Here is a 25648-nt window from a genome sequence, read left to right as displayed (position 1 = left end):
ATTCACACAGGCTACAATACATAAGTCAGCTGTGAGAGCACAATAAATGTTGCATGATCCACAAATATGGACAGTGAATCGAAAACCCAATGTTTTCTATAGGATAATTTACAGCTTCTCCCTGGTTTATTTCAAATACATGAAAAAACATCTCAAGGGATGCAAATGATGAAGCATCTCAGGATGGAGAAGTTGAAACAAAGTAGATTGAATGCTTACATAAGATGTTATTATGACATGTAAAGATATTTACACGCCTCTAAAATAGGCAAGCTTTTACCTCTAGCAACATACACAGATTTCAATTCCATACCATATGGTCAGTTGTTTTGATCTCCATGGTAACTGAAAGGTCTGGCACTCCTTGGCTCTAAGTCTAGTGCTGACAGTAAGGCCCAGACATTAGTAGGATACTTTAATACTTTACCATCCCACAATGAGGTCAGACAATGTTTGTACTCAATCTCTGTGTACATGTGTTGGTTGAGGGATAGGATGGTCATGTCTCTCCCTCTGTAGTCTCAGTCTATAGGTCTAATCATCATGCGGACTCCCTTCATAGAGTAGAATCCTCCGCCGTAGTCTGCCCAGAAAATTCCGTCCTGGAACTTGCTGCGGTAGACACCGCCAGTGTACCAAACACCATTCAGATTGGCCTGGCCACAGGAGTTGTACCACCAGCCTCCCTTAAGGAAGTGTGCACAGTTACCTGCATAGAGATCATGTAAATAGCCCATTTGTTTGTCTCATATGCTTTCTTTAGAGCCTACTGTATATCTTATGCATTTAGCCAACAGTATATGAATTGATTGATTGACCCACCTGAGAAGGCATCCTTGTCTCTGTCCAGTGTGGTGAACTGCTTGCCGTTGTGGCTGCTGAGTGAGTCGCCAGCGTTTCCCTGGTAGGTGCCCAACCTCAGGCGGTAGCCCTCGTTCTCATGCTCCAGGTGGAAGCTGCTGTAATCAGCATACACCTTCTTCCCCACCCAGTCCTCCAGCTCCACTAGAAGTCTGTAGTCTCCCTGCTTCCCTAAATTGTAGATCCCCAGCAGCCCCAGCCAGTATTCCCCATCTATGTTGCCGAATCCATTCTAAGAAAGATAAATGAAAAGTTAGTTGTTGGTTTTGTATAGTCTGAGTGGTTGAAAAAGAGGAATGCTAAAAAAAGGAATACTATAAATCAATTTTTGTCAGAAAGTACCTTTGGAAGACAAATGCATCTAAAATCACTTTTTGGTCTGTTCAGGTGAACAGCTTTAATCTCTTTGGCCATGATAATATATAAGACAAACAACAATCAGAGAATTCACTTCAGATTGAATTAGTGCACTGTAATTAAAGAAGATATAGCTAGCAGAGCTGTGGTAGTTTGGAAAGTAAACATTGGAGATTGAGCGGTGGAATATACCTTTCATAATGGCCATCTCAAACTAAATCACTTCAGCAATAATACGCTGACACACACAAAATACATTATATTATAAGTGAAAACACAAGGGGTCCAGGCCTTGGAAAGGATCCTGAGACACCAGACCAGACGAGTTCCTTTTGGATAGTTCACATAACGGCACTGTTGTTGTCTCTGGCTTATTCGTTTTCAGTGTCTTTTCTCTTTTTCATCATCACCTTGTAGGCGTCCCAGTTCCTGAAGAAGTTGACAGAGCCATCCCTCCTGCTCTGGATGACGGTCCAGCCTCCGTTGTCCAGGCCCTGCTCACACCACACCTGCATGGGCCTCTCCGCTTCGTCAGGTTTCAGCAGGTACATACCGCTGGTGCCATGGCCAGCCTCCTGGGCCTGGAGACAGTCCCTGAAAGGACCTGGGGGAGCATGGAGGGTAGAATGGTGGGGGAGAGATGGAGGGAGAGATGGAGGCATGAAGGGAGAGATGGAGGGATGAAGGGAGAGATGGGGGATGGGGAAAGAGATGAAGGGACAAATGTAGAGACGGAGGTATTTATCGATTACAAACTGATAATCAAATCAAATTGTATTGGTCACATACACATATTTAGCAGATGTTATTGCGGGTGTAGCAAAATGCTTGTATTTTTATTTTATTATTGTATTTTCGTTTTTTGTGTACACAGCATTTTCTGGGCTAATAATGTAAGAAATAACACACAAAATAACAAAATATCACACACCAGATGTAGGCAGTTAAAGCAGTGATTTGTTTAGAACACATTGAATATTAGGATTTATCTCTATCTACCATTTATTTGTTATACATTTGTCTTAGAGCAGATGTGAACAGTTCAACTATTGTGTTTGTTTAATGTGAGATGAATCTTTGCCTAGTTTATAGGTGAGGATCGCTATTGGTCTCAGCAAGCGGTGGTGAAGTAAGCCAGATGTGCAGATACTTTGTGGTCAGCGGAAACCATGTCATTCCAGCCTAGGTTCTGTCCATGCTTAGCATGAGAGGGAGCCATCCTGCAGAGGGTTCCCTTTCATACACAGCTGCCTTCAAATCCCACACGTTTTATTATTCTTGGGTCGGGACAATCTAAATGTGTCAGGAATTTTGGTAGATGAGTTAAATGTTTATTTTCTGTGTTTCTTTTTTCTCTTTTCCCTCTTCTGAACTTAGAATGCTACGACCTATTTTCTTTCCATCGAGGTCTGTGTTCTTTCTGGTGAGCAGCACCAAACCTAGTTCTAGCCGAATATGCAAATGTTACATAATAAAAAAATCTGACTAAGAAGAAAATGAACACACATTGGTTTGAGGTTAATTTTGAAATAAGTCTATGCTTTATCCTTGCTACCAAACAAACAACAACTAACCACCCATCCACCCCCTCACCTACCAACCTACACTACATGACCATTAGTATGCGGACACCTTTTCGTCGAACATCTCATTCCAAAATAATGGGCATTAATATGGAGTTGGTCCCCCTTTTGCTGCTACAACAGCCTCCACTCTTCTGGGAAGGCTTTCCACTAGGTGTTGCTGAGGGGACTTGCTTCCATTCAGCCACAAGAGCATTAGTGAGGTTGGGTACTGATGTTGGGCATTTAGGCCTGGCTGGCAGTCGGCATTCCAATTCATCCCAAAGGTGTTCGATGGGGTTGAGGTCAGGGGTCTGTGCAGGTCAATCAAGTTCTTCCACACCGATCTCGACAAACCATTTCTGTATGGACCTCGCTTTGTGCACAGGGGCATTGTCATGCTGAAACAGGGAAGGACCTTCCCCAAGCTGTTTTCACAAAGTTGGAACCACAGAAGCGTCTAGAATGTCAATGTATGCTGTAGCGTTAAGATGTCCTTTCAATGGAACTAAGGTGCCTAGCCCAAACCATGAAAAACAGCCCCAGACCATTATTCCTCCTCCACCACACTTTACAGTTGGCACTATGCATTGGGGCAGTGAATGTTCTCCTGGCATCTGCCAAACCCAATTTGGTTTGTCAGACTGCCAGATGTTGAAGCGTGATTTATCATTCCGGAGAACGTGTTTCTACTGCTCCAGAGACCAATGGCAGCGAGCTTTACACCACTCCAGCTGACACTTGGCATTCCGCATGGTGATCTTAGGCTTGTGTGCAGCTGTTTGGCCATGGAAACCCATTTCATGAAGCTCCCAACAAACAGTTCTTGTGCTGACGTTGCTTCCGGAGGCAGTTTACAACTCGGCAGTGAGTGTTGCAACCGAAGACCGCTTCAGCACTCAGCGGTCCCGTTCTGTGAGCTTGTATGGCTACCACTTCACAGCTGAGCCATTGTTGCGCCTAGACTATTCCACTTCACAATAACATAATTTACAGTTGACCGGGGCAGCTGGAGCAGGGTAGAAATTTGACGAACTGACTTGTTGGAAAGGTGGGGATCCTATGACATTGCCACGTTGAAAGTCACTGAGCTCTTCAGTTAAGCAATTCCACATGACAAAGTTTTGTCTTTGGAGATTACATGGCTGTGTGCTCGATTTTATATATCTGTCAGCAATGTGTGTGGCTGAAATAGGCAAATCACAAATTTGAATGAGTGTCCACATACTTTTGTATATACGGTGCATTCAGAAAGTATTCAGACCCCTTGACTTTTTCCACATTTTGTTACGTTACAGCCTTATTCTAAAATGGATGAAATAGTTTTTCCCCTCATCAATCTACACACATAATGACGAAGCAAAAACTGATTTTTGCAAGTTTATTACAAATAAAAAACTGAAATATCACATTTACATAAATATTCAGACCCTTTACTCAGTACTTTGTTGAAGCACCTTTGGCAGGTATTACAGCTTTGAGTCTTCTTGGGTATGATGCTACAAGCTTGACACAGAGACTTGTCCTGAAGTGACTCCTGCGTTGCCTTGGCTGTGTGCTTAGGAGCGTTGCCCTGTTGGAAGGTGAACCATCGCCCCATTCTGAGGTCCTGAGCAGGTTTTCATTAAGGACTCTATGTATGTTGCTCTGTTCATCTTTCCCTTGATCCTGACTAGTCTCCCAGTCTCTGCCACTGAAAAACATTGCCACAGCACCGTAGGGGTGGTGCCAGGGAATCTTGTTTCTCATGGTCTGAGAATACTTTAGGTGCCTTTGGTAAACTCCAAGTTGGCTGTCATGTGCATTTTACTGAGGAGTGGTTTCCATTTGTGGCTTTCCAAATCATGTCCAATCAATTGAATTGACCACAGGTAGACTCCAATCAACTTGTAGAAACATCTCAAGGATGATCAATGGAAACAGGATGCACCTGAGCTCAATTTCAAATCTCATAGCAAAGTGTCTGAATACCTATGTAAATAAGGTATTTATGTTTTTTATTTTGTATACAGTTGCAAAAATGTCTAAAAACCTGTTATCACTTTGTCATTACGGGGTTTTGTGTGTAGATTGATGAGGGGAAAAAAACAATTCAATCCATTTTAGAATAAGGCTGTAACGTAACAAAATGTGGACGAAGTCAAGGGGTCTGAATACTGACCCAATGCACTATATAGTGTATCTAATGATCAGTTGCCTCACCCTCTGCACTGAAGTTGCCCTGCGGAGCCTTCTGGAGCTCCAGGGTGCTTCCTGTGGGTGCTGGCCCTGCTTGGGAGCCCCTGTCTCTGGGAAATGCCCGGCCGTGGTCCCTCTGGATCTCGTTGGTAAATCTCGGGATGCTAACCGGTATGTTCTCTGGCACCACCTGCACCAGTGGTGGGCCCTGAGGAGACTGCTCCTGCCGCCGGCCGTACACCTGCAGACAGCGCTCTTCCAGGGCACCAACCAGAACTGACTGGCTGTTGACCACGGCGGAGAGTGCAGCGTATCGGACCTCTAGGTCACGGTAGCGGGCGGCCAGGCGTAGGGACTCTGCTGTGGCGTTCAGAATGCGTCCCTCCAGCTGAGCCAGCTCCAGAGAGTTGTCTCTCTTCCTGATGATCTCGTGCAGAAGCTGCATGTAGAGCTGGGTCACCCTGGAGTTCATGTTCCTGCTCTCCTTCCTCAGCAACTTCATCTCGTTCACCATGTTCCCATCAATGTTCACCACCAGCTTCAGGGTATCCATCTCCCGTCTCTGTTTGGAAAGCAGGTCCCTCACCGCCGCTACGTCCAGGCGGGTCACGCGGTCCTTGTCCGTGTGTAGGCCCCGGCTGGTGCAGATTGGCCCTGTGATCTTCTGCTCAGGGACCAGGAAGGTATACGAGCACTTTTTGGGTGGATCTCCTTTGTCCTCCAGGTACCTCCGTCTCCGGGTCAGGATGGAGGATCTGAGGCCCTCACTGCTGCCCCAGACGGACAGCCCAAGCAGGACAAACAGGCACCAAGCTCTGGGCCCCATAGCTGGTGGTTCCTTTTCTCTTCTTCTGCTCTTCTACAACAAGGCTGTCTGTGTCACTGGTGCACCTAAAACATAGGCAGGGGAGAGCGAGTCAATACGTGGTTGAATTCTTAGCAGTGGTGTGTCCACTGCAGAACAGACATGCAGAAATATGTTATCACAACTCCAATTCTGACTTAAGTTCATTCACTCTTGGATATTCCTTCACGCTACTGCCCTTGACCAGGCTATATCATATCTCTGGGTGTGTTTGGTTAGCCCCGTTTCTCATATTCCTACATCTCCCCTGCTTTCTCAAGCTTCTTCAAAAGCTTCAGATTGTGTCTTTGGGTTATAGAAAAGGGCTATATAGGACCTATGTATTATTATAATTAAGTGGAGGGATACTGTTAAAAAATCTCCACTCTTTCATATAAAAGTCTGAAAATCAAGTAGGAAGTTTTGGTTTGGAATTAGATGAAGGCAAACATGAAGCCCCAATTCTGAATAAATAAAAAAAGTTATCTCAAAGAAGTGTGTGCATAAGTGTACCTATAATAAGATTATGCCTGTGCATCTCTTGGGCGCCAGCTGGAGGCCAATGATTGTTTCTGACTGACCCATTTTACTCGCATCCTATTTCTCCTGACTGGCCTAAATATGGCAGTCTGAATTTGGTATCGAATGAAAGAGCTGGATGTGTGAGACTGGCTTATAAGTAATGTTTTCTGGGAATCCATTTTTTAAAATCAGAACTCAGGATAAGACCCAGATGCAGACAGCTAGAATCACAGATGTTTATTGACCCAAACCGGGTGCATGCAAAAGACAGGTCAAAGGTAGGCAGAGGTCCGTAATCCAGGACAGAGTCAATAAGGTGCAGAACAGCAGGCCGGCTCGGGGTCAGGGCAGGCAGGAGACAAAGGGCTGTGAGACATAGGTTTAATCCTAGACACATGAAAAATTGGATGAATACTGAGGGTACGGGGCAACAGAAGACAAACAGCAGAGAGGCTAATAATCTTGGAGAAATTTGCTGTCCGCTTGTCGTCGATACCTGGTGGTGGTCTTGAGAAGAGCCAACCGGGCTCTCTTCCAGATTTGGCAACAGCAGCGGACAAACATCTGGGCCGAGGGTATGCTGAACTCTTCCTCTTGCTCCGGAAAGAGCAGGGGCTAACACTCCAGGGAACACTCGAAAGGTGAGAGCCCAGTGGCAGAACAGGGGAGGGTGTTGCAGGCTTATTCAACTACACGAGTTGCTGGCAGAGTTGTCTCCAGGTCTCGCTCCGACTGGGCATTGGACTGCTAGGAGGCATTGGACTGCATTGAACTGTGGAACCCGGAGGACAGGCTGACCAATGAGCATACAGAAAGCCTTCCAGAACCCGGGACTAGAACTGAGGGCCCCGGTCGGAGACCATGTCCACCGGGAGTCCATGGATCCGGAAGACAGTGCTGCACCATGACCTGGGATGTGTCTTTGGCAGAGGGTAGGTTGAGGAGAGGAATGAAGTGGGTGGCTTTGGAAAACTGGTCCACTACTGTCAGGATGGAGGTGTTGCCATCAGATGAGGGAAGACGTGTGACGAAGTCCAGGGATATGTTAGACCAGGGATGGTGAGGGACAGGCAGTGGTTGAAGAAGACCAGCCGGAGCTTGCCAAGGAGTCTTGTTCTGTGCACAGATCGTGCAGGCGGCGATGAACGCGGAGACTTCCGGGACCATGTTAGGCAGGCCCCCAAAAGCGTTGTCGCACAAAAGTCAGGGTCCGATGAGAGCCCAGGTGGCAGGCAGGCCTGGAGGAGTGGGCCCACTCCACGACCAAGGAGTGGACAGTGTCAGGCACACGCAAACATCCTGTTATCTGCTCCCCGGGTTTGGCTGGGAACGATTCGCCTCACGGACCTGCTTCCCTATTCCCCAGCTGAGTTCCATCGCCAGACACGAGGTGGGAAGGATGGTCTCAGGATCTGAAAGTGTAGTCGCGGGGCTATAGCAGCGTGACAGTGCATCCGGCTTGATGTTCTTGAATCCTGGTCGGTAGGAGAGGGAGAAGTTAAACCGGGTGAAAAGCAGGGCCCACCTAACATAACTGGAATCGAGATGCTTGGCGGTGCGGAGATATTCCAGGTTATTGTGATCCATCCACACAATGAACAGATGTACCGCCCCTCCAACCAGTGTCTACACTCCTCCAACACCATTTTCACCGCGAGAAGCTCACGATTCCCCACATCGTAGTTCCTCTCCGTGGCATTGAGGTGATGGGAGAAGAAGGTGCATGGAGGTAACTTGAGGTCCAGGGTAGAACGCTGGGACAGGACAGCCCCCACTCCAACATCCGAAGCATTGGCCTCCACCACAAACTGACAGGATGTGTCAGGATGAACCAACATGGGAGCAGTGGTGAAGTGGTGCTTGAGGTCCTGGAACACCCGATCAGCAGCTGGGGACCATGTGAATGGAACCTTGGGGATGTCAGTGCAGACAGGGGAGAAGCCATGGTGCTGTAACTCCGGATAAAGTTAGCAAATCCCAGGAAACGTTGCAGCTTCACTCTGGACATAGGCTGGGGCCAATCCACCACCGCTCCATCTGTACATTCCTTGCAGCAATGATGTAACCAAGGAAGGGGACAGTGGAGCGATGGAATTCGCATTTCTCCACGTTCACAAAAAGCTGGTTCTCCAGGAGGCGCTGGAGGACCTGTTGGACATGTGTTCTTGGGCTGAGTGGGAGAAAACGAGGATGTCATCGATGTAGACAAAAACGAACCGGTTCAACATGTCGCGGAGAACATCATTAACCAAGGCCTAGAACACAGCGTGGCCGTAGGTAAGTCCTAATGGCATGACATGTCTCAGCCTCCAGTATGTATGCTGCAGTAGTTTATGTGTCAGGGGGCTAGGGTCAGTTTGTTATATCTGGAGTACTTCTCCTGTCCTATCCGGTGTCCTGTGTGAATTTAAGTATGCTCTCTCTAATTCTCTCTTTCTCTCTTTCTTTCTCTCTCTTTCTCTCGGAGGACCTGAGCCCTATGACCATGCCTCAGGACTACCTGGCAGAATGACTCCTTGCTATCCCCACTCCACCTGGCCGTGCTGCTGCTCCAGTTTCAACTGTTGTGCCTGGGATTATTATTATTTGACCATGCTGGTCATTTATGAACATTTGAACATCTTGGCCATGTTCTGTTATAATCTCCACAATCGGCACAGCCAGAAGAGGACTGGCCACCCCACATAGCCTGGTTCCTCTCTAGGTTTCTTCCTAGGTTTTGGTCTTTCTAGGGAGTTTTACTAGCCACCGTGCTTCTACACATGCATTGCTTGCTGTTTGGAGTTTTAGGCTGGGTTTCTGTACAGCACTTTGAGATATCAGCTGATGTACGAAGGGCTATATAAATAAATTTGATTTGATTTGATTTTGATGACCAGGTATTCATAGTGGCCGCTGGCCATGTTGAAGGTGGTCTTCCACTCGTCCCCTTCCCGTATCCGCACCAGATGGTAGGCGATCCACAGGTCCAACTTGGAGAAAACGGTGGCCCCCTCGAGCAGCTTGAAGGCCGAGGGGATGAGTGGTAGCGGTTCTTCACTGTGATGTTATTGAGGCCCCGGTAATCGATGCATCGGGTTCCCTCCTTCTTCTCCACAAAGAAAAACTTTGCGCTGGGTGGGGGAGGCAGAAGGACGGATACACACTGCAGCTGTAGGGAGACCTCGATGTAAGTCTCCATAGCCATGTCCATGCCCAGAAAATGCCTAATTTGGACACTGCTGGACAAGGGCTTGTCCCAGTTGCATTTGGCTTTGGACAGCTAAGAGAAATTACTTTCCCGGGATGGTGAGAGAGGGGAGTGTCTTCCTGTTGAACCAGTTCCTTTCGGCGCTGCCACCCATCATGGGTGCGGGCCACTCGATATTGAGTCTTGTCGCTGATCGTTTACAGACATCGATTAGCCCATATTTGTCATTAGGTACTGAAGTTCTGATGAGGGAGAAAGACAGCCTTGAGCCTAGGGCTTGGGCTTTTTCTTCTTCTTCTTAAACTCGTCAATGAGGAAGTCCCCTTCTCCTTCATCTGCTGTCAAACATACAGTGGGGAGAACAAGTATTTGATACACTGCGGATTTTGCAGGTTTTCCTACTTACAAAGCATGTAGAGGTCTGTAATTTTTGTCATAGGTACACTTCAACTGTGAGAGACAGAATCTAAAACAAAAATCCAGAATATCACATTGTATGATTTTTAAGTAATTAATTTGCATTTTATTAAATGACATAAGTATTTGATCACCTACCAACCAGTAAGAATTCCGTCTCTCACAGACCTGTTAGTTTTTCTTTAAGAAGCCCTCCTGTTCTCCACTCATTACCTGTGTTAACTGCACCTGTTTGAACTCGTTACCTGTATAAAAGACGCCTGGCCACACACTCAATCAAACAGACTCCAACCTCTCCACAATGGCCAAGACCAGAGAGCTGTGTAAGGACATCAGGGATAATATTGTAGACCTGCACAAGGCTGGGCTGGGCTACATGACAATAGGCAAGCAGCTTGGTGAGAAGGCAACAACTGTTGGCGCAATTATTAGAAAATGGAAGAAGTTCAAGATGACGGTCAATCCCCTCGGTCTGGGGCTCCATGCAAGATCCCACCTCGTGGGGCATCAGTGAACATGAGGAAGGTGAGGGATCAGCCCAGAACTACACGGCAGTACCAGGTCAATGACCTGAAGAGAGCTGGGACCACAGTCTCAAAGAAAACCTTTAGTAACACACTACGTCATCATGAATTAAAATCCTACAGCGCACGCAAGGTCCCCCTGCTCTAGCCAGCACATGTCCAGGCCCGTCTGAAGTTTGCCAATGACCATATGGATGATCCAGAGGAGGAATAGGAAAAGATCATGTAGTCTGATGAGACAAAAATAGAGCTTTTTGGTCTAAACTCCACTCGCGTGTTTGGAGGAAGAAGAAGGATGATTACAACCCAAAGAACACCATCCCAACCGTGAAGCATGGAGGTGGAAACATCATTCTTTGGGGATGATTTTCTGCAAAGGGGACAGGATGACTGCACTGAGGGGAGGATGGATGGGGCCATGTATCACGAGGTCTTGGCCAACAACCTCCTTCCCTCAGTAAGAGCATTGAAGATGGGTCATGGCTGGGTCTTCCAGCATGACAATGACCCGAAACACACAGCCAGGGCAACTAAGGAGTGGCTCCGTAAGAAGCATCTCAAGGTCCTGGAGTGGCCTAGCCAGTCTCCAGACCTGAACCCAATAGAAAATCTTTGGAGGGAGCTGAAAGTCCGTATTGCCCAGCGACAGCCCCGAAACCTGAAGGATCTGGAGAAGGTCTGTATGGAGGAGTGGGCCAAAATCCCTGCTGCAGTGTGTGCAAACCTGGTCAACAACTACAGGAAACGTATGATCTCTGTAATTGCAAACAAAGGTTTCTGTACCAAATATTAAGTTCTGCTTTTCTGATGTATCAAATACTTATGTCATGCAATAAAATGCAAATTAATTACTTAAAAATCATACAATGTGATTTTCTGGATTTTTGTTTTAGATTCCGTCTCTCACAGTTGAAGTGTACCTATGATAAAAATTACAGACCTCTACATGCTTTGTAAGTAGGGAAACCTGCAAAATCGGCAGTGTATCAAATACTTGTTCTCCCCACTGTATAGGACATAGATCCTCAGGGTAACCTGCCGCTACCTCCGCCCAAGTGGGTTGCGATTGCGGGGTCTCCTCATTGCCCTGTTTTGAGGGTGAAGGGGTAAGCACGGTGAGTGCTTTTCCGCAGCCTTCACATGCGGGTGGGACCCCCAGCTAGGTGGTCCACAAAGAGTGTGTCCTTGTCTGAAATTGTAGCCCCACACGGATAAGGGTGTTCCAGTAGAGGGAGCAGGGGCAGGCACCCCGCTTGGTTCTCCTTGTGAGGGGTAAGCCAGCACCATTGCTCAGAGAAATAGTACATGTAAACTAGTTAGCATTCGTCTTGAGGTTAAATAGCCTAGCTAGTAACCACACTGCTAGCCAGAGAAAGCATATGCTTCGCTTGTCTCTCAACGAACAAATCGTGTCTCTCAACCGTCATGGAGTGAAGCAATTCTATCCTTACAAGTGAAAAAGCTATTTTGGGGTTTGCTAGCTTTGCGGAGACCCTTACAAAAATGTACCATGTAAAGGTACTGCTGTAAATACCATGGTATTTTCCTGCCACGGCATTGACCAAAAACCATGATGATCGTATAATGGTATTTATTTTATTGTACTGCCATGGATCGAGGGAATATACCATGGTTTTACACTAACAGCATGTGAACATGAAAGCATGGTAGTTGTTTATAATGTATTATCATGATGTTCTGCGTAACAACATTTTACGGGTTAAGTGACCAAAAATGCAAAAATGTATGGTACTCACATAATGCAACATTCACTACTCGCTCTGCAATTAAAAAGCGTAGGCCTAGTGGACACTCTTAAAACTTCTTACGGCTAGGGGGCGGTATTTTCCCGTCCGGATGAAAAGTGTGCCCAAAGTAAACTGCCTGCTACTCAGGCCCAGAAGCTAGGATATGCATATTATTAATACACTCTGAAGTTTCTAAAATCGTTTGAATGATGTCTGTGAGTATAACAGAACTTATTTGGCAGGCGAAACACCGAGGATGAACCATCCATGGGGAAAGAAAATGGAGGTCACTCTTTTTTCAATGGGTTTGAATGGGAATCTAGAATTCTAAGGCAGTTGCTTGCAGTTCCTATGGCTTCCACTAGATGTCAACAGTCTTTAGAAATATGTTGATGTTTTTCCTTTGAGAAATGAAGAAGTAGGGCTGTCCAGAACGAGGGTCGAGTGAAGTGTTGTCACGCCTTGGTCTTAGTATTGTGTGTTTTAGTTTATTAGTTAGTCAGACCAGGGTGTGACATGGGGTTATTATGTATTGTATTTTCGTATTGGGGTTTGTAGTGTTTGGGTTGGTAGCTGATTAGGGGTGTGTGTGTGTGTTAATTAGGTTGGCTGCCTGAGGCGGTTCTCAATCAGAGTCAGGTGCTTCTCGTTGTCGCTGATTGGGAACCGTATTTAGGTAGCCTGTTTTTCGCTTTGTATTTGGTGGGTGATTGTTCCTGTCTCTGTGTAGGTAGCACCAGTCAGGCTGTATTAGGTTTCGTTCTGTTTGTTGTTTTTTTTGTATTTATTTAGTTATTCGTGTATAGTTCGTTCGTTTTGTATTTATAATAAACATGAGTAACTTACACGCTGCATTTCGGTCCGACTCTCCTTCAACAACAAAAGAACGCCGTTACAGAATCACCCACCAAACACGGACCGAGCAGCGTGTCAACAGGCAGGTGCAGCGCAAAGAGGAGCCGCGCAAAGAGGAGCCTCGTTTTAAGGATTTCTGGACATGGGAGGAAATCCTGGACGGAAGAGGACCCTGGGCTAAACCAGAAGAGTGTAGCCGCCCTAAAGCGCAGCAGGCGAAGAGTAAACAGGAGCAGCGTGTCTACAGGCAGGAGCAGCGCAAACAGGAGCTACACGAGAAACAACAGAAGCAGCTTCAGTGGGAGAGGCTACACCATTTGGAGAATTGGACATGGGAGGAGGAACTGGACGGAGAAGGACCCTGGGCTCAGCCTGGTGAATATCGCCTCCCCAAGGAGGAATTAGAAGCGGCTAAAGCGGAGAGGCGCAAATATGAGGAGGCAGCACGGCGATGTGGATGGAAGCCCGAGTAGCAGCCCCAAAAGATTTTTGGGGGGGGGCTATCAGGGGGAGTGGCTGAGTCAGGAGACAGACCTGAGTCAACTCTCCCTGTTTATTGTGAAGAGCCAAGGAGGAGGTCAGAACCAGTGTTGGAGGTGAGCGAAGCAGAGACTGTGAAGGAGTTAATGGGAAAATTGGAGGAGAGTTTAATGAGGGAGTTGCTAGTTTGGTGCTTTAGATATAATATTCGGCCGACGGAGCGTGTCGGGGATTTGATGGCACCTGGGTCAGCACTCCATACTAGTCCTGAGGTGCGTGTTAGTCGGCTGGTGGAAAGTGTGCCAGCCTCACGCACTAAGCCTCCTGAGTACCTGCCTAGCCTTGCACGTCCTGTGCCAGTCCTGCATTCAGGCTCTCCAGTACACCTTCACGGTCCAGTCCATCCTGTGCCACCTTCACACACCAGTCCTCCGGTAGTAGCTCCTCACACCAGGCTTCCTGTGCCTGTCCTTTATCTAGAACCACCTCCACACCCCAGCCCTCCAGTAGCAGCTCCCCGCACTAGGCTTCCTGTGCGTGTCCTCGGCCCAATACCACCAGTGCCAGCACCACGCATCAGGCCTACAGTGCGCCTCGCCTGTTCAGCGCAGCCAGCGCTTTCTCCCTCTCCTGCTCTGTCGGAGTCTCCCGTCTGTTCAGCGGTTTTAGAGCCTTCCTCCTCTACAGCGCTGCCGGAGCCTCCTGTTTGTATAGAGCAGCCTGAGCTGCCAGTCTACATTGAGCAGCCAGTGCTGTCAGTTTGTATAGAGCAGCCTGAGCTGTCAGTCTACATTGAGCAGCCAGAGCTGTCAGTTTGCATAGAGCAGCCTGAGCTGCCAGTCTACCTTGAGCAGCCAGAGCTGTCAGTTTGCATAGATCAGCCTGAGCTGCTAGTCTGCATGGAGCAGCTAGTCTGCATGGAGCAGCCAGAGCTGCCAGTCTGCAAAGAGCTGCCAGTCTGCATGGAGTTGCCAGTCTGCATAGAGCAGCCAGTCTCCATGAAGCCGCCAGAGCTGTCAGTCAGTATGGAGCAGCCAGAGCCGCCAGTCAGCATGGAGCAGCCAGAGCCGTCAGTCAGCATGAAGCAGCCAGATCTGCCAGTCAGCCAGACTCTTCCAGATCTGCCAGTCAACCAGACTCTTCCAGATCTGCCAGTCAGCCAGACTCTTCCAGATCTGCCAGTCAGCCAGACTCTTCCAGATCTGCCAGTCAACCAGACTCTTCCAGATCTGCCAGTCAACCAGACTCTTCCAAATCTGCCAGTCAACCAGACTCTTCCAGATCTGCCAGTCAACCAGACTCTTCCAGATCTGCCAGTCAACCAGACTCTTCCAGATCTGCCAGTTAACCAGACTCTTCCAGATCTGCCAGTCAACCAGACTCTTCCAGATCTGCCAGTCAACCAGACTCTTCCAGATCTGCCAGTCAACCAGACTCTTCCAGATCTGCCAGTCAACCAGATTCTTCCAGATCTGCCAGTCAACCAGACTCTTCCAGATCTGCTAGTCAGCCAGGATCCGCCAGTCAGCCAGGATCTGCCAGATCTGCTAGTCAGCCAGGATCCGCCAGTCGGCCAGGATCCGCCAGTCAGCCAGGATCTGCCAGTCGGCCAGGATCTGCCAGTCAGCCAGGATCCGCCAGTCAGCCAGGATCTGCCGGATTCAACTTCCTGGCTGGGCTTCATCTCGGTACTGGGCTTTTTCTCAGTACTGGGCTGCCTCTCAGTGCTGGGCTGCCTCTCAGTGCTGAGCTGCCCCTCAGTCCCGAGCTGTTCCTCAGTCCCGAGCTGTCCCTCAGTCCCGAGCTGCCTCAGTCCCGAGCTGCCCCTCAGTCACGAGCTGCTCCTTTGTTATGTAGGGTTCTGGGTGAGGACTATTCGGCCATGGTTGGCGGTTAGGGTGGATTATCCATGGACGCGAAGGGGAGGAACATTGACATTTATGAAGTGGGGTCCACGTCCGGAGCCGGAACCGCCACCATGGACAGACGCCCACCCGGACCCTCCCTATGGTTTTGAGGTGCGTTCGGGAGTCCGCACCTTAGGGGGGGGGGGGTTCTGTCACGCCTTGGTCTTAGTATTGTGTGTTTTAGTTTATTAGTTAGTCAGACCAGGGTGTGACATGGGGTTATTATGTATTGTATTTTCGTATTGGGGTTTGTAGTGTTTGGGTTGGTAGCTGATTAGGGGTGTGTGTGTGTGTTAATTAGGTTGGCTGCCTGAGGCGGTTCTCAATCAGAGTCAGGTGCTTCTCGTTGTCGCTGATTGGGAACCGTATTTAGGTAGCCTGTTTTTCGCTTTGTATTTGGTGGGTGATTGTTCCTGTCTCTGTGTAGGTAGCACCAGTCAGGCTGTATTAGGTTTCGTTCTGTTTGTTGTTTTTTTTGTATTTATTTAGTTATTTGTGTATAGTTCGTTCGTTTTGTCTTTATAATAAACATGAGTAACTTACACGCTGCATTTCGGTCCGACTCTCCTTCAACAACAAAAGAACGCCGTTACAAGTGTACTGTTTATTCGAGGCGTATTGAACTGGTATTGAACACATTTTATCCTGTCTGAAAATGTATTGATTATTTATGTTAAAATATACCTAAAGTTGTATTAGGAAAGGTTTTTGAAATGTTTGGACAAAGATTACAGGTAATTTACGAGATATTTTTTAGTCATGTTGCGCGAGTTGAAATCTGTGTTTTTCTGGATCGAACGCGCCAAATAAATGGACATTTTGGATATATAACAACGGAATAAATCGAACAAAAGGACCATTTGTGATGTTTATGGGACATATTGGAGTGCCAACAGAAGAAGCTCGTCAAAGGTAAGGAAAGAATTATATCTTTATTTCTGAGTTTCGTGTTGAATTATGATGGTCTGTCTTTGTTTGACGGAGTGCTGTCCTCAGATAATAGCATGGTTTGCTTTTGCAGTAAAGCCTTTTTGAAATCTGACACGTTGGCTGGATTAACAACAAGTATAGCTTTAATGTTGTGTATGGCATGTGTGATTTCATGAAAGTTTAATATTTGCAGTAATTTCATTTGAATTTGGCGCTCTGCCATTTCACCGGATGCTGTCAAATCGATCCTGCTAAAGGGATTTGATCCCTAAGACGTTTTTAACCCCATTAAGAAGATAAGGTATTAAAAAAAGGTTTCCTGGTGCTTCTCTCTTCAATACAGCTATCTCTCCTCAACGACTAGGTTCATCTTATACATAGCCAACATACTAAAAACTACTTGTAAAAGGTATTAATAATAATCTTATCTCAAAGATACATTTTCATAATTTCATATCCCTAACAACAGCAAGTTACAATGTTCCCCCTGTTTATAAAAGACAGATGAAATAGATCAGGGTGTGACCGTGTTAACATTTGTTAGAGTCCTCTGTTCCTCTGTTGCCACTACAGTCTAGCTTGACTGGAGCTAAAATTAGACAATTCTAGCTTTTTTGCTAACATACTTTCATAAATCCATTCAACTATCAAAACGTCATAAAAAAAGAAGAATTATATAATTATTCTCGCTTAACTTTGTTTTATATCCTGCTTTATAACTCGCTCACTTTCCGGATAAGGTTTAAAATAATTAGTTTACTTAGTGCTTCTCTCTTCAATGTTCAGTTGGCTCTCTCTCATTCAACTGACTGATAAGGCTAGCTTAGCATTCGCAACTGTTTTTCAGTGAGATCTGCTATTGGCTCCTTTACTTGTCGCTAGTAGTCGCTAGATGACTTTTGCAGTTGCCTTTCTCCAGCACTGCTGCAGTCCGGAAGTAGTTTCTTCACCCCTCCCCTTCACACACCCCTCCCCTTGTGCTTCTCTGTCTGTGTGTTTGTGTCTTTGCACAGACAGCTTCTTCCCCTCTCGTTTGCATCAGAATTTAGTTGGAAAAGTTGGTAAATTTCATCAAAACCACAGAATGCCTCTGTGTCAAAATTCCCCAAAAGACAGCCTAAAAGTAGCTAAATTTGTCACCGGAGGGGCCTGGAAACTCACTAAATATAATCATGATAATGACAATGCAAATATATCAATCAGTTATAAATGATTCAATCTGTAATCTCAATCAGTTTGATCTCAGGATTTATCAATTTAGCAAATAATAATTATGTTTCATACTTCCAGGTTTGTCTTCATATCTACATGTAATTTTGTTACATTTGAACCATATTTCAGTGGCATAATTGTCCCGTGATGATCTGTAGGGCCTTGATCATTGTCCATTGATATAACACAATAGGTTTGAAGCATGCGCTCCAAGCTGCGCTCCGTGGTAATAACTATAAATGATAACTGATGTCCCACTCTCCCGAGAGTAAACAATAGTTCAGATGAAAGATAACAGATTCTGTGGATTTCTGTTGATTTGTGGATGCACACAATGTCTGGATTAGATGGAGTTGGGGGAGAGAAAGCAGCGAGGTCAGGCAGTGGAGATTTCCTCCTTTTAATGAGTTGAGATCTGTCAGACATTTCAACCTGACCTAATTAAAGCGCTCTGGTCAAGCTGGGCAAGTGGCTATGAATTAAAGGGAGATTTCACCAACTCCATGAGCCTTTTCCACAGCCACCCCAGAATTCTGTTAAATTCCACACTCCTCAAAAGGCTCATCCCTCCACGTCCTCTGTCATCTCAGGGAGAGGAATTATTTGGACAACAGGCTTGATATATGTCTGGTTCTTTACCTGGATCTCCACTGATCTAACACAACCGTTTGTAGTTTAGTATTCCTTCAACCTCTATCAGGACGGTCCGCAAGACGGTTTCAGTGACAGTTTGGTCACCCAGGACGTCTTGTAAGGCCGTCTTAACCAATTTGATCTCTCGCTCCCGTGTTCCTCCAAAATAAGCTCCTCGGGGGTTGAATTTGAAGGAGATTTGTTGGCTCCATCAGTTGATCCTGGAGGGTTGGTTACATTGCTTGGAAGGTTTCCTCCAAGTTGGCCTCTCCCGCCTTGAAGTTTGTGCCTCTGTCAGCCAGGATCTTGTAGGGTTTCCCCCGTCGGGAGCTAAACCGCCGTAGGACCATGAGGAAGACTTCAGCATCCAAACTCTCCAGTAGTTTCAGGTGGATACATCTAGTTTTCAAGCACTTAAACAGAATGTCCCAGTGCTTCTCCACTCGGCGATCTAGCTTGATTGTAATGGGCCCAAAACAATCTACTCTTGTTGAACAGAAGGGGGTTTGAGGAGGCGCAAGCGAGCAGTGGCAAATCTGCCATGCAGGCATATTGGTGCTTGTGAATTGCTCCTCGTCCTCCAAGTATCCAGTACTTCTGCCACATCGCCCCATAGACTCTTACTGGCCCTGGGTGGAGAAGCTTCTTATCATAACTCCTGACGAGGAGGTTGTTGAGAGGGTGTCTGGAGTCAAGGATAATTGTATGGATAGCATCGGGGTGCAAGACTTCTGCTTGGTGCAGCCTCCCTCTGGCTCTGATCATTCCGAATATTTGGTCATTCTCTGGGGCAGAAGAGAGAAGACGGCTGTCCTTAGCCACTTCCTTACCTGCTTTCAGAGATTTTAGCTCCTCAGGGAAGCTGACTGCTTGTGCATGCTGTAGGAGGAGTGTCTCTGCAGTGAGGGAGGTGGATATGAAAGCCACCACATATGAGGTGTTTGGGATTGTGCTGGGTCAGGGAGAGCTGTTGTTGGCTCCGTGGAGATGTTGTAGCATGTGCTTCAGTTGGTTGTGGAGGGGCCGCAAGCACTGGGGCTGTCGGCCACTCGTTCTCCAGTTGGGACAAGAATGGTGGTCCCAAGCTCCAGCGATGGGGTTGAGCCGGTTCCTGGAGTTTTACCACGAGTGATATCATCAGCAAGGTTATTTTCTCTGTCAACATACCTCCAATCATTGACTGCCGTTAGATCTTGGATTTCCACAATGCAAGTTCTGATGAACACCTTATACCTGCAGGACTGACTTGAGCCAGGTCAGTACCGTGGTCGAATCAGCCCAGTAGATGGTTCCTGGAGTTTTACCACGAGTGATATCATCAGCAAGGTTATTTTCTCTGTCAACATACCTCCAATCATTGACTGCCGTTAGATCTTGGATTTCCACAATGCAAGTTCTGATGAACACCTTATACCTGCAGGACTGACTTGAGCCAGGTCAGTACCGTGGTCGAATCAGCCCAGTAGATGACCCCTTGAATTGGCAAGGTGAGCCAGCTTGCAAGGTGGAGGCCAATTGGGCTCAACCTAGGCATTGACAACTGCTACTTGGGTGTAACCCTGGACCTGGCTATGACAAAGGAGACATGGGTTTGGCCAGCATCATCCAACACTCCAAGATAGGAAACTGCTCCAGAAGCCCACTCTGAAACGTTACAGAACACATGAAGTTCCCGGCTTGATCCAAGTTGGTCACCACAGGGTGCAAACATAACACCTTGGCATCTGGAGAACTCTGACAAATCTGTTTCCCAACAGATCCATCATTCCACTAGCTCTGCTGGATGGATTGGGTCATCCCAATCCCTCTTGGTCTGCCACAGGTACTGGACTAAGACTTTGGTGGTGCTTGTACCCAAGGGTATCTGGTATGCAGCTCCATCTTAGTCCTAGAGTGGGCTCTTGTGGGTTAGCGCCAGACTGCGAAAATCATAGTTCACTACTATTTGACCTGGCTTGTGGCAGGAGGTGCAGGATACCTCTGCTGTGTTGCTAGCCCACTGTCAGACCTCAAAAGCCCCTTTGGATAGGAGATTCTGGACTTTGTCTCTGGCTCTGTAAGCAGTTATCCACATAGAAGGCATTCTCCACTGAATCCCAGACTTCTGGGTCACTGTCTGGGTGCTCCCAGGCGTGTCTCTGCAGAGCATAAATGGCCCAGCAAGGACAGCATGTGGTGCCAAATGGGAGTACATGATGGCTGAGGAGTGCAAGGACACCTTTGTACGGAAGGACCTAAGGTTGATCCTTTGACCAGCGCCTGGAAAGAACAGTTGAAGACAAGTCAATACTTCCCACTGTGTTACTGGATAGCATGGTGAGGGAGATACCGGGATTTGCTGAGTGGGTTTCCCATTTCATGAGCTGTCACTTTTGTGACATATCCTGCCTTCACAAGGTCATGAATTTCCCAGTTATAAACTTTTGCAAGCTCAGGGTTCTTCACCAGTCACCGCTCTGTCCCACGGAGTAGTGGGAGTACAGCCTGTGTTGTGTTTTACAGAGGACGATGGTATGGTTGGGCACCCATAGTAGTGGGGTTGCGTACCTCTGAACACCATCCATTTCAGTGGTGGTGTGCTTCTGCAGGAGGTCTAATGCATAGGAGGAGTCATATTTTGAGCGGGTGACCTCCTTTAGCTTCCAGTTGGGGAAGGTGTCTATCTTTCAGAGGATCTACATTCCGAAGGAGGTCAGTAGCTGCACATGGAGATGGAGCTACACTGCTTCTGGTTAATAGGACTTGCTGTGACTCTACAGCTTGGGTGGAGAGAAGTAGATGGACAAGTGTGGGTAGTCTGACCCGATCAGGATGAGTGGCGCAACCCTGGCCATGTGTGCAAAGAGGCAGTCCTCTGAGATGAGGATATTGCTTCTGTAGAACACTCATCTGGCAGGAAGGCCATCTGCCGTGAAGGCATTTGTGATATTGTAGGCCACGTTCCTATGTCCTGAAGGTGAAATGCAAAATGTCACAGCAGAGCCCTTCACTTGGATAATATTATGTCGCACCGTTCTGAGGTTAAGGGTCTCGGGGGTCCCCTTCAGGTTCACCTGCCAGGCAGCAGCTGGGAGAATGATTGTTCGTTCAGACCCATCATCTAGAACATTGATTGTATCCATGCTCCTCCCTTCGCTTTGCAGAGTGACCTTTACCACCTTCAACATGACCCTTGGCTGGTCGAGGTACAGTAGAGCTCCTTTGTGGCTCCTACCATGAGCATACTCTGCTCCTTCTGTGTTTGGGGAATTACTTCATGCAATACTGTGAGATGGATTTTCTTACAGCTGTTGCAGGGTTTCAGCAATGTGCAGCTCTCCGATTTATGGCTACGGGCACACTTGTAGCATCGCTCACCTGAAGTTATCCAGGCCTTCAATTGGGGTCGAGTGAGATTTTGTATCTTGGGTCATGAGCCCAGGAAGTTCCCCTTACTATTGCAATAGGGGCAATTGTGCTAGAATTTGAGAGCGATCTTCTTCCCGGGTTCCTCCCTTCCGGGTTCCTCCCCGGCTTCACTATTTAAGTACATGGTGTGGAATTTAGCCTTTAATGACTCTCCTTGCGTTCAAACTCCTTCCTTAACCAGAGGCTGTGGCTGAGATTGAGGCCTGGTGAGCAATGCTCTTCGCCCTCATCTTCACCTGCAATCATGCTGCCATGGAGGCACATTCAGGATGTTGTCAATTACACTCTGGACTAGCTGGCGTGGCTCACCATATCTCGCTTTCGGAGCCTGGAGAGCAGCCGTGTATGATTTTGCGGAGTGCATTTTGGATTTGGTCAGCTTGTATGCACTGGGGAACCTCAAGTGATCCATCAGTACTTGTTATTTGTAACTTTCTGACAGATGACTGTGAATACCCAGTAGGCTCTCCAATGCCATTTCCAAGAGGATAGAAATAACTCTCCTTTCCACTCACAAAGTATGGCAGTTTGGGTCTTGGAATTCCATAGGCTGAGGCTATTAGCAGTTCCATGATGTTGGCTCTAATCTGGTTGTGTGAAGGATACAACCATGACTGCTGATGAGCTAACTGTGGCCTCGTTGGGCTTGTCCCCTACTGTCCCAGACCCTAAATTGGTGGCAGCCTGAAATGAGTGAGAGCTGATGGTTGATGACTTTCCTGGTCCAAGCCCTGGATGAGAGGAACGATTTTACGTTGTTGTTAATTGGCAGAAAGGCGAAGGAGAGGTGCTTTGGCTAGATGGAGGGAATGCTAACTTGTGTCGCTGGCATAGAGGGCGTTGGCGGAGCGGCCTGTCCCCCGTGGTCCATGCTGGCTATTGACCTCAGAGCCTCCTGGGACTGTGTGCCATGCTGTACCAGAGGAGCAGATTGGCAAAGAGAGGCAGACAGGTCAGGTCCATGTGGAGTGGTGGTCAGGTCAATCCCCTGTTTGTTCCTCTCCAGGAAGGATGCGTATGTATCCCACTTCCTCAAATGTATCCGTCTGAAAATTATGATTGTCTAGGAATGTTTCTATGAACATGACAGTGAATTCACCTTACTGGTGACTGGCCTGCCCAAGACACTTTCAAAGTTCTTGAAATTTTTCAAATTCACTGACCTTCATGTCTTAACGTAATGATGGACTGCCATGTCTCTTTGCTTATTTGATCTGTTCTTGCCATAATATGGACTTGTTATTTTACCAAATAAGGCTATCTTCTGTATACCACCACTACCTTTTCACAACACAACTGATTAGCTCAAACACATAAAGAAGGAAACAAATTCCCACAAATTAACTTTTAAGAAGGCACACCTGTTAATTGCAATGCATTCCAGGTGAGTGTGTGACTACTTGTCTCCAACAGATGCTGTTTGATTGGTTACTTCGAGCTTGTGGCCACGCCCAAGCATATCCCATAGTGAGACATCGAAACATCAAGTATTTGAAATAGAACCCTCGTCCATCCAACACTTTTGACAGGTGCAAAATATGACCTACTTCACATCAATAGGCTACCCATAAAAACAAATCTTCTGGATTCAAACATACTGAGGAAGCAAGGACTCAATATGTCTTGGATGGAAAAAGTAGTGGGGGCACGCAATAATTTCTGCCTGCGGTCTTCTCGGAAATGTTCTGAGGTGCATTTGAATGGTCCCATCCCAACCATACTTAATGGAGGGGTCCAGTAGCATTACCTAAACCAAAACCAATGTGGTGGCAAAATTGTTCACTGTCAAAAGAGAGAAATATTGTATTACTGCCTGACGTCAAGCAGAGGGCAACATCAGATGTTCTTTATTTATGTATGTACTATTGATTAAGTGTTATTTATCATGACCAGTCCAGCACTGGAAATCAAATTTCCTTTGTGTCAGGCTTTCAGGCAAATCAAATCGAAAGCACCCCAAAACATACTTACAGATGGAGAATAGGTTTGAGGAAAATTGGAGGAGGAGAGATTAAGAAAGGGATATATTAGAACTTTAAAGCCATAATAAGTCAGAGACTTGGGACGTGAACATGAACCATGCCCTCTCTCTCTCTCTCTCTTTCTCTCTTTTATCAAAACCCTTTTTCATCATCACTATCAATAATTAGGCTTCAGCGATTAACCCTTCTTAAAAGTTAGTCCCAAACCCCAATTTAGATAAGTGCCAGTGTTCACAGAAAAGGATCAATATAGCAGGATTATTAATCTAATAGTGTGTTATTACTGCTGTATAGTATGTCTTTGTTGCTAACACCCGAGGCCTGCTACTCTTCATCAAGTCAGCCACATTCAGAGAATTACATTTTTCATTGACTTATAAAAAGCAAAACAACGTTTCCAAAGTACATTTTCCCCTCAGGTAGAGCCAGACCGATAGCTCATTTATATTGATGGGGCGGTTTGCATCCAGACAGGTCAAACTTGCGGTGACTGTCCTACAGTAGGCTAGCAGAGGACAGTCTTTGGGGTGACTGTCCTCCAGTGCCAGTTGGTCACTGGATGTTCTGCTGTGACTGAAGTGTGTCTGTTCAGTCACAGGCAGACCCAGGGGGGATGTTTACTCAGTCTTTTCTCCTTACCCAAAGTTAGTCTAATAATGACTCACATTTGTAAGTTAATAAACCATTGATAACAGTTAATAAACCTTTAACAACAGCGAATAAAGCTTTAATAAACAGCGGGAGTGTATTAAAATAGATGAACAACTAATTATGGTTAATGGTTTAAGTTCTGGGAGGCTTCCATTAAAATACAAGCCCTTTGTAATGACTTTTCTTCTAAATAAATTAGTTATATAATGGTAATAGAACCCATTTGCAGAACTATGATACTCTTGAGGATAACAGATACGATCTACAAACTTGTTGTTATCTCTCATCTAAACAATACCATAACTGGAATTTGCTGTTTAACGTAGTTGAAGAAAAGGCAAACAGGACAAGATAAGCTACAGGAAGAGGAGTGTGTACACACCTGCAGCTGTGTGAAGACAGTCTATGCGTCCCAACGTTGTTTGTTTCTCCTGCTGGTCTTTGTTACAGGCTTGTCGGAGCCGATGTCTCAGTCTCCGTTGTGGCTCCTGTATAACTGCATGCTCTTGACTCTCATGCCTTCTGCCTAGTACTGGTCTCGCTCTCTCTCTGGCATTCAAACACACATGCATGCATACACACACTCGCAGTAGGATGGAGGCTGGTCCAAAAAGATTGAGCTAGCCTGGGGTGATGGTAATTTTTCACTGTGGAGTGGGAGGTTGTCCTGCCAACTATCTTTGATGTCATAGTGCTTCTAAAGAATAACAAAACTCCTTCTAATATAAGGTTTCAACTGCTAATGGAAGGAAGGTATTTTTGGTATTTTGTTAGGATCCCCATTAGGTGTTGCGAAAGCACCAGCTACGCTTCCTGGGGTCAACACAAAACCTGAAACATGACCTAATACAGAATGTCAATAGACATGAACAGCTCAAGGACAGAACTACATCAATTTAAAAATGGAACACGTAGCCTACATATCAATATATACGCACAAACTAAAAAAAGGAGAGGTGTTGTGCCGTGAGGTGTGAAGGAAGGAGGGAGGGAAGGAAGGAAAGGAGGAAGGAGAGAAGGAAGTAAAGAAGGCAGGAAAGAATAAAAGAAAAGATCGAAACCCACTATGCCTGGTTGCCTGGAATTGGTGTGTGTGGTGATGACACTTACACCCGCTCTGGATCACACATACATACTCACACTTGCTGTTGTTGCAGCTTAGTGATTGGTGTTTGTTTCACTCACGCACGCTCTCAATCAATCTTTAACTTTCAATCTCGTGGTTAAGCTTTGAAACTTTCCCATATAACCCACTTATCAGCAACTCACTCTCAATCACTTTCAACATTTCTCTCATACATACCTCTGTTTCTATTTCTAGAAGTCCTCTTAGAAGAACTTATGATCTTGATTATCCAGTGTTTTGGCTCTTATAAAAGAGGTTTCT

At 46.5% G+C, this 25648-nt stretch overlaps 1 protein-coding gene across 1 annotated transcript; it reads right to left on the bottom strand.

Moving 5' to 3' along the window:
• Window positions 1-473: 473 nt before the first annotated feature.
• LOC135558887 (angiopoietin-related protein 1-like) lies at window positions 474-25648 on the bottom strand. The gene is made up of 6 exons (XM_064993088.1): window positions 25565-25648; window positions 24644-24810; window positions 4983-5849; window positions 1629-1822; window positions 823-1093; window positions 474-709 (listed from the first exon to the last, which is right to left on the bottom strand). Exons 3-6 carry the CDS (start codon window positions 5782-5784, stop codon window positions 522-524), a joined length of 1455 nt encoding a protein of 484 aa, XP_064849160.1. The 5' UTR covers window positions 5785-5849; window positions 24644-24810; window positions 25565-25648; the 3' UTR covers window positions 474-521.

This window comes from Oncorhynchus masou, chromosome 17 (assembly GCF_036934945.1).
Source record: "Oncorhynchus masou masou isolate Uvic2021 chromosome 17, UVic_Omas_1.1, whole genome shotgun sequence".
In the NCBI taxonomy this organism is placed as follows: Eukaryota; Metazoa; Chordata; class Actinopteri; order Salmoniformes; family Salmonidae; genus Oncorhynchus; species Oncorhynchus masou.
This window is presented reverse-complemented; position numbering and strand designations above follow the sequence as displayed.

Coding starts and splice junctions, on each gene's coding strand:
- LOC135558887 (XM_064993088.1), bottom strand. CDS start 5,784: ATGGGGCCCAGAGCTTGGTGCCTGTTTGTCCTGCTTGGGCTGTCCGTC. Junction 1,094..1,628: donor GGAACTGGGACGCCTACAAG/GTGATGATGAAA, acceptor TATCTTTCTTAG/AATGGATTCGGCAACATAGA. Junction 710..822: donor AGACAAGGATGCCTTCTCAG/GTGGGTCAATCA, acceptor ATCTCTATGCAG/GTAACTGTGCACACTTCCTT.